A 9580-nucleotide genomic window follows, 5' to 3' on the forward strand; every position below is an offset into this window, starting at 1 on the left:
TTATGCCAAATCTGGGCCAGAATTCTTTGCTACCTGGGATGTTAAGTGTTTGCTTAGCATTCAAAAGCTAGTAGTGCTTCCTACATTCCCTGTGACTTACTTAGCATAGCGGAAATTGAAGAAATATATTTATTTTACCCCTCACAGTGCATGAAGGTATTATCTAGCTACTAATGAATCTACTAAGTGCACATCAGTTGTTATTGTGATGCATTTTGGTTTGAAATGTGCAATGTTTTTGATTCCATCTGACAACATTTTATTAGGTCTAAAGGCTATTTATTTATTTGTTTATTAGTCGTATGTTTATGTTTAAACATGAATTACTAATCTTTAATGTTATTATATGTGATAATGTTGTTAGATTTAGTTTCTGATACTGATTTCGACAAATAGAACGTTAAAGTTCAAGTTATGGTTTTAACAAACTATAATACACACTTTATTTCTGCAGACTATAAAACAACTTAAAACTTAATGTGAATATTGTATAAAATATGATAAAAATATCGATAACTTAAAAAAAGCTATTTCAGCTATTTAAGGGGATGAATTTACGACATTTACAACAGTAATTTACAATATTTACAAGCATATTAAGTAGAAAATGATGACTAACTTAAGCGCATTATATTGAACTTCAATTTCCAGGTTCACCGATTATTTCATGCATAATTCATGAGGCGATTGTTCACTGTTGGCGCGTCCCCGCTGCTGAGCAACAAGATGGCGGCCGCCGCCGGATCAGGTAAATTTATGAAAAACTGCCTTTGTATCAGATTGTTTCTTTCTTTCGTATGCAAAACGCGTGTTATGATGAGATAAACCGTGGAAGAAGTGTACTTTCATTGAAGTATCGACCAGTGTTACTGTGTTTAGGCTCTCGGCATTCATGTGGGTGTGTTTGCACAGCATTAGCCTGTCAAAACCGTGGCATTTATCGCGTTTAATGTCGATGGAGTTTGTGTTTGGGTCTGTTTTAAGTGGGTTAACATCCACGTACATCGCTGTTGATCTGTTTGGGTTAATATACAACAGGGTTTTAATGTTATATGCGTATTCTGTTGGTTAGCCATGTAGCTTATTCAACTGCAGCGTCATGATAGAGAAACAACACAATACAGTGGCCGTGTCTCAAAACCTCCTGAGCTGCCCTTGCTAGACAACACCTCTGGATGTGATTAGAAACAGGTGAACTTGAGTGATGTTTTAAAATCTTAAATTTGTTAATTCGTTAAGATTTGACAATGTTAGCCAAAGTGCTGTCCATGTAGGCAGCTCGCTAATTTGAGACACAGCCAGTGATCTATGCAGACCCTAATGTTAAAAACGCCTAACGTCTTGCCTTTAAACAAAGAAACGAATATTAATAAATTCATAAGTGTTTTGTAGTCTCTGTAACACGTGTACAGAGGTAATTTCCTATTAAATACATTTTTAGGTAATTACTTATAACTCACATTCTTTAGCTTGGTGGTTTGTGCCACACAATTGCCTTCTTTATATAAATATAATTGCAGAAGTGAAACTGCACACTATTGTTTTACATATTACATATAAACCTCTTTTTTACAGCATGAACATGCTAAATTTAACTTTACATTAGACACCACCAGTTGTTTTGTTTTTGTATTATAGTGTGCACTTGTGCCGTACTAGCAGCACTGTTTCCCAAAGTACATTTCCCTTTCATTTTTCCCACAGAGAATTATAGTCTTTGTTATAGCATTTTAAGCCATGAACCACACCACCGCATCATGAACTTTGATTTGAAACAAAGAAATATTTGAAATCCGGACAAATACACAATACTCTATTTTAAATGACTGAAAGAACTACAATGCCATGAAGCATTGCCAGGGATACAATCAAATTTAACCTATAGGATATTGTGAGATCAGCGAAATTAACTTTCATCTATGATGCTTCATTGGAGTGGGTGGAACTAAATGTATTTTACATTTTCCTCTTTATGTCTGTTGGATTATTCTGCATAGCATGATGGGTATTGTAGTTTTTCTGCACAAATTTGACTATCAAATACGATTATTTTAAAAATAAGTTAAATTAATGTAAACTGAAGGGTTCAGCAAAATCACTTACAATCTAAATTAATTCTTGGAGGTCTCAAAAGGGCTGTTTTTGATCGTTTTTGTTATTTAGCATTACTATTTAAAATATTGTATCCTCTAATGTAAATTAATAGAGCATTTACTCTTCTATTTGTGTTCACAAATCGCCAATTAAAAGGTGACATTTTTATCAATTGAGTTATCGATATATTCTTATTAAATAACAACTTATTTACATTATGGTATTTTTTTAATAAAGTTGTTTACAAGACTTTTTATTTAAAAAAACAAATGTTACACACACTGTTTTCTATATGGAATGTAAAAACTTTGAAGCTCAATATCTCAAAATAATTCAGATGGCAGATAGAACCTTTATAATTTTGATTTGATTTATTTATTTTCGAACAAAACTATCATACATAAAATATCATTAATAAAAGAAATACATTTCAACATGGTCGAAAATGGAGCGGGATGAAGTGTAAGCTTAGTATTCCAAGGGGACGAAATGTTTTTTAGCAAATAGACGTTCTTTTAAGCACAAGCTTAAGGACTGAGAATCTAACAATATATACAAAATATACATGAATTACTGTAGTATGTTGCGATTCAATTTAAACACCAAGCAAGGGATAAAAAACATCTAGAATATAGTTTGACAGGCTTATCGGTCTCCTGATGCAAAGCAGAGCACTGTTGTATACGACTGAATGGCTTTTATTCAGTGTAAACAACCGTCTGACTGTACTTTATCCCACTTATTACATGACTACTTGCCCAAAAATATAAATATTAAACACATAACATTGTTTTGAGCTGTAATAGTTTAGCAATTCTTTAATTAAATGCAAAGCTGACAGAAACTAAAACAGCTGATGGAGTATACACTAACCTGCGCATTATTCAGACACAAGATGGCGCCAAACAGTCAAAACAAAGCTGACAGAAAAAACTGACTAAATAAAGCATATACTAACCTACAAATTTGTGTTATTTAGCGGTTGTTATCTTGAAATGTCACAACTGATCGATCAGAATCCAGTGTTCCAGACATCAGTGTAATAATGCTCAATAAAAGCTTTGAAAATGACACTGTGCCAACTAGTGTTGTCACAATACTGGAATTCGGTAGTGAAATTTTAAAAACGTCCATTTCCCGCTTACATTTGAGCGCATTCTTAGAAAGCGCTGATTTGCCATTGTGTTCACACTCTCAACAGAAAATGACTGTGATTGGCCGTGAAGGTCATCAGTTCACCCAACTCACCGCTGTTTATTGAGTGGAACCACAGATACAGGGACACTGGAGCATTTTAAAGCTGCGAAGATCAGCTAGTCTGTTTATAAGCTGACATACGAGTGATCCGCTGATGAATCGACTGATCTTTGTGGCTTTAAAACGCTCTAGTGTCTCTTTATCAGTGGTTACACTAGGTAAACAGCGATGAGTTCGGTGAACTGATGACCTTCACAGCCAATCACAGTTATTTCTGTTGAGCATGTGAACACAATGGCAAATAAGATTGCGCTCAAATATTATCGTAAAATGGACGTTTTTAAATTGCAGTACCGATTGGTACCGAATTCCAGTATTGTGACAATGCTAGTGCCAACTGTTTCGAACTTAACTTCTTAAACACTACTTTTATTTAACTTTAAAACTACTTCAAACTAGGCTTTCTCAAGTCACCATAAAGTTTGTCTACTCCCTTTTCAAGTTATCTGTTATCACGCTCAGCTAAAGCTGTCTTTAATCCTTTGTTTGTTAGTCAAAAACCGGTCAGTCTTTATGCTCTCCTTCAGGAAGTCCAGCTCAATGGCTTTAAGGGTTGAATGGATTCATATTTTACCTTTTTGTCCTGTGTTTTATGGTTGTTGGCCTTCAGAGCTCTGCTTCCCTTGCGGTGTCTGTTTTGTGCATTATTTGAGCGGTAAATGCTCATGTTATTGTGTGTGTTTTCGCAGGCGTGAAAGTCCCCCGTAACTTCCGGCTGCTGGAGGAGCTTGAGGAGGGTCAGAAGGGTGTTGGAGACGGGACGGTGAGCTGGGGTCTGGAAGACGATGAGGACATGACCCTCACACGCTGGAGAGGAATGATCATCGGGCCCCCGAGGGTCAGTTCACTCCGCCACTATTGATTATTGTGCTATGATGAAGGCTATTGTGTTTTACAACTGTACAACTGGATTAAGTATAATTACAAGCGCATCTGTCACTCCTCCATTGCACTCGATTAGGGCTGCAGCTATCGATTATTTTAACAATCAAGTAATCTACTACTGTAGTAATCAATTGATTAATCGGATAAGAGGAGTAATGTGTAAATATCAGTATATACACTTATGTGCTCACCGGCCACTTTATTAGGTACACCTGTCCAACTGCTCGTTAAAGCAAATTTCTAATCAACCAATCACATGGCAGCGACTAAATGCATTTAGGCACGTAGACATGGTCAAGATGATCTGCTGCAGTTCAAACCGAGCATCAGAATGGGGAGGAAAGGGGATTTAAGTGACTTTGAACGTAGCATGGGGTTTTCAGAAATCTATTAAGATTTTCACGCACAACCATCTCTAGGGTTTACAGAGAATGGTCTGAAATAGAGGAAATATCCAGTATGCGGCAGTTCTGTGGGCGCAAATGCCTTGACCTCTTGATGCCAGAGGTCAGAGAAGAATGGCCAGACTGGTTCCAGCTGATAGAAAGGCAACAGTAACTCAAGTAAGCACTCGCTACAACCGAGCTCTGCAGAAGAGCATCTCTGAACACACAACACGTCCAACCTTGAGGCGGATGGGCTACAGCAGCAGAAGAGCACACCGGGTGCCGCTCCTGTCAGCTAAGAACAGGAAACTGAGGCTACAATTCACACAGACTCACCCAAACTGGAGAATAGAAGATTGGAGAAACGTTGCTGCTCTGATGAGTCTCAATTTCTGCTGCCACATTCGGATGGTCGGGTCAGAATTTGGCATCAACAACATGAAAGAATGGATCCATCCTGCCTTGTATCATTGGTTCAGGCTGGTGGTGGTGTAATGGTGTGGGGGAGATTTTTTTGGCACACTTTGAGTCCATTAGTACAAATAAAGCATCGTGTCAACGCCACAGCCTACCTGAGTATTGTTGCTGACCATGTCCATCCCTTTATGAGCACAGTGTCTCCATCTTCTGATGGCTACTTTCAGCAGGATAACCCGCCATGTCATGCGCACCCTGCGCGAATCATCTCAGACTGGTTTCTTGAACATGACAATGAGTTCACTGTACTCAAATGGCCTCCACAGTCACCAGATCTCAATCCAATAGAGCACCTTTGGGATGTGGTGGAACGGGAGATTGGCATCATGGATGTGCAGCCTACAAATCTGCAGCAACTGCGTGATGCTATCATGTCAATATGGAGCAAAATCTCTGAGGAATATTTCCAGTATGTTGTTGAATCTATGCCATGAAGGATTAAGGCAGTTCTGAAGGCAAAAGGGGGTCCAACCCGGTACTAGTAAAGTGTACCTAATAAAGTGGCCGGTGAGGTTTTAAAATGCTTTCTATAGTTATTGCTTTATAACTTTACATTAGATCATAATGTTAGCGTTTAGCCTTAACTTGCAACTGCGCGAAAGAAATAAAGGCTTTATAACTTTACCTTAGTCTGTTAACATAATTCTAGCATTAGCCTTAACATGCAACACAGGACCATAGAAGGAAATAAAATAATGCTGGCGATTACATATAGCAGCCAGATGATCTTCAGCCAAACTGCCACTGTTTACCGCTCCAGGAAGTGATGCCTTATGGATTGTTTTTTTTAAAGGATACATCGATTACTACAATTTGAATCAGATAATTCGAATGAACGTTTCAGCTCTTGTTATTATTTCCACTGGCCTCACTCTGGTCCCTTGGCTCTCAGCCTCGCCCTCACTTGTTTACTAAGCTGACCAATCACAGACCTTGTGCTTCAAGTCTTCATGATTTGTAGTTAAATGTTTTGAGAGATGCACATCAGGCTATGCCGAAGGGTATGTGACTGTGCAAACGTTTAGCCTCAACGCATAAATATACATCGGCCTTTAGGCTTGGTGCAATATTTTGTGTTACTACTATTAAGCCGCAACACCGGTTCTGTCACTTACATGTTGCTAGCCCGAATGGAGGACACAGCCCTGGGATATCAGGCTATTGACGTGGGTTCTTTTTGTGAGGGCTAAAAATGAATTGCTTTTGCTTCACAAATAACACACAAAAGGTAGCTTACGTGTTCTTTGCTAAGTAGTGATTCAGTAGTGACTAATGCAGACGTAGACTATCATCTTTTTTTTTCTGCCTGTTGCCTCATTTATATTGTTGCTAAACTCTGAAGATTGGATCCTCGGACAGAAGTATACTTGCAACTTATGTACAGGTCTCTGTATTTATCTATATCCACTTGAAATAACTGCGATTTAAATTGCGTACAAATCACTAAAGATTTAAGGTTGTGCTACACATTAGGGCTGCACGATATTGGGCAAAAACTGACATTGTGATATTTAGCTTGTCTTCGATATATTGCAATTAGCGCTGTTAAAATTAACGCGTTAACGCATGCGATTAATTTTAAATAATTAACGCGTTAAAAAAAATTAACGCAGTTCAGGTTTTTTTTACTTCCTGTTGTGGTGGACGTGTGTTCAGCATGCAATAAATGTGGATAAGACCAAGGAAGCACTTTTTGAAGGCAAGTTCCAGTATAAAACAATTAGTTGCATGACAGGTTATCCAGAGTTTCATGCAATTTCGGGTGTTTCATTTTTAACTTTCGACATCTGTTGTAAGTTGATACCGCATGGCGAACAGAAAGAAAATCCTCCGCATTTCGTGACTCGGTGTTCCTGTAAGGTAAGGTTCCTTTTAAGGCTACACGGTAGAATTTTAATAAGAGTATAATCTTAATCATATTAAAATCGGAGTATTGGTGTCTTATGTAAATGTACTCAGAACGTCTGGTGAAGTCGCGAACTGTCAAAGACGGCATTACTCTGCCTTTCAGCATGAGCCCTCCAAGTTTATCGTGTTTCCTCATTAAGCGCAACGAAAGCGTATGCTTCGCGTTGTTGTGTCAGAATCTTTGTGTAATACAGCAATACTTTAGGACGCTTAGTTTTGGACGCTTAGCAAATTTGATGAACGTGATCATGCGTGTTGAATCTGAGGGGAGTCGCTCCAGTATGGAAGGCCGTTGGGGCCAAAACGTCTGCAGCGCATTGTGTGTGTCTGTCTGTGTGTGTGTCTTTGTCAGGCCCGTTGAGGGGTGTCAGGGGTGGAGTGAGCGACGTATCTGAGTAGGGGCGAGAGGGGTGTGCAATGTATTTAACGACCGGTTTGCAAGAAATTATCATTCATTTGCGGGCATTTGGGAGTCTCTGTGCACTTGCAGGATACTCCTAGTCTTAGCAACTGGATGAATGTAAAGGAGGATTAAGCAAAATTGTTTCTACTCTATAATTAATGTTCTCAACTCACAGCAATAAAACTTTACAATGAGTTCAACAGTTTGTATTCTATAGTTTATTATTATAATTTTTCATTTTCCATAATCTGTGTTACAAGTTAAACAAAAATTCTATTAAAAAATAATATTTTGAATTTAAATATTTTTTTCTTGCGTTTACATTAATTTTACATTTAAATAGGCAAAATTACAAGTTTCAGTATTTTTAATGCGATTAATCGCGATAAATTTTTTTTTAAAGGTGCGATTAATTAGTTACATTTTTTTAATCGATTGACAGCACTAATTGCAATATGAATATAGTTTTACGAGATGACTCGGCCCACACGGAATCTGCGCGCTTGGAATTCCGCAGATTTTTAGCCCATCATTAATTCTGTTTATTTACTTGTGTAAATGATTGTAAGTCTATATTTAATCAGTTTTTTTATTTAATTACAGTAATATTATTGACTAATATGAAAATGTTCATCTGATTTATGTACAATGTAGTTTGTACAGTAATATTTTCTGCCTTTTAGTAGAGATTATATGAGAGTAGGGATGTAACGGTATTAGAATTTCACGGTACGATAGTACCTCGGTATGAATGGTACGGTATTTATTGAATAATTTACAGGAAAAACAAAACTAATGAAAAGACTAGAAAAAAGTGCCAAAAGTGTTTATTTACCTTAGCACTGAAAATATCAATAACATACAAATTAGCCATCTATCTGTACTAGGGATGTCACGATTTCGATTTTTTATCGAAATCGATCGAAATTTATGCTCAATTTCGATTATCGAATCAAAAAATAGAATGGTCGATGCAGCCACGCCCCCATGTCATGTCAGCTTGGCTTGCCAAGCGGGAAAATAACAGGCTTGTTGAAGTGCTTGTTAAACTGCAGAAGCAGGAGACCCGTCGACAGAACTTGCAACTCTACCAATGAAGTCGCCGGTGTTTAAGCATTTTGGATTTCCAGTGAGTAATGTTGACAACGTTCATGTTGTCGACAAAAAAAAACACAGTTTTGCAAGCTCTGCTATGTACGTATTACGTACGGTTCGTCCGATAGACAACACCGGCATCGCGATCCTCCGCCCGCCCCCGTTGCAAATCCGCTCGCGAAAAGTACACACTCAGGCCCTGTTTACACTGTCTTTGTTTTTAAATGGCATTTTAGAACGACAACGATTTGACATCCACAGTGGCGTGTAGCATTTCTGAGCAGCCCTCCTTCCTCTCTACCTCTGAAAATGCACATCACGTGACCACACAGACACAGACGCACACACAGCCATGCGCTCGAGACAGCAGGTCCAGGCAGTCAGAGGACTGCTTCAATCTTTCACTCACTTGTACTTCGTCATTTTAGCGAACACCTCAGATACTGTTGGCTGGTTCCTGTTGGTTGTGCCTCTTTTTTTTACCGACGCCATTATAACGACACAGATCACTGCATATTCAGAGTCCCGCAGAAAAAGTGATTGACAGGTGGTAATTTTTTTTCTTGCCTTTATTCATTTACTGTATGATTTGTTTATGGGTAAAACAAAGACCATGCAGGTCAGGTAGTTTAAACGGTAGGCTACAAATAATTAATTGGTCATTAATTAATTATTCATAATCGAAAATCGAATCGAATCGTGCCTTCAGAATCGAAAATGTAATCGAATCGAGGATTTGGAGGATCGTGACACCCTTAATCTGTACGTTTCGAAACAGGAACTTCAATTTTTCAATTTTAATAACAAAAAACTATTAAACCATATAAAAAAAATTAAGTTTCAATTTAGTATTGTTGAAAACTCATCACATTCAACATTTAATCACGCACTCACTTAGATAGAGATGGGTTTTTTTTTAAGGAAAATGAACATATAAATATAATCTGGTAAAAGCTGGGATCTCTGGGCATGTCCCCTGCAACAGAAAAACCCCTCTCATTTGGGACTGAGGTTTCTGGGACAGAGAGATATGATTTAGTCAAGGTTGACAAGGTAACGTTGTGCATTTTCTAAC

The 9580-nt window shown here is 37.9% G+C and overlaps 1 protein-coding gene across 1 annotated transcript in view; it reads left to right on the forward strand.

Moving 5' to 3' along the window:
- Nucleotides 1-683: 683 nt before the first annotated feature.
- ube2v1 (ubiquitin-conjugating enzyme E2 variant 1) overlaps nt 684-9580 on the forward strand; it is a 13273-nt gene continuing 4376 nt past the window's right edge. The window contains 2 exon segments of the mRNA NM_001037402.2: nt 684-748; nt 4041-4189. Of these exon segments, the coding sequence (NP_001032479.2) occupies nt 727-748; nt 4041-4189 (171 nt within the window). The 5' untranslated portion in view covers nt 684-726.

The sequence above is a fragment of the Danio rerio genome, chromosome 11, assembly GCF_049306965.1.
Source record: "Danio rerio strain Tuebingen ecotype United States chromosome 11, GRCz12tu, whole genome shotgun sequence".
In the NCBI taxonomy this organism is placed as follows: domain Eukaryota; kingdom Metazoa; phylum Chordata; class Actinopteri; order Cypriniformes; family Danionidae; genus Danio; species Danio rerio.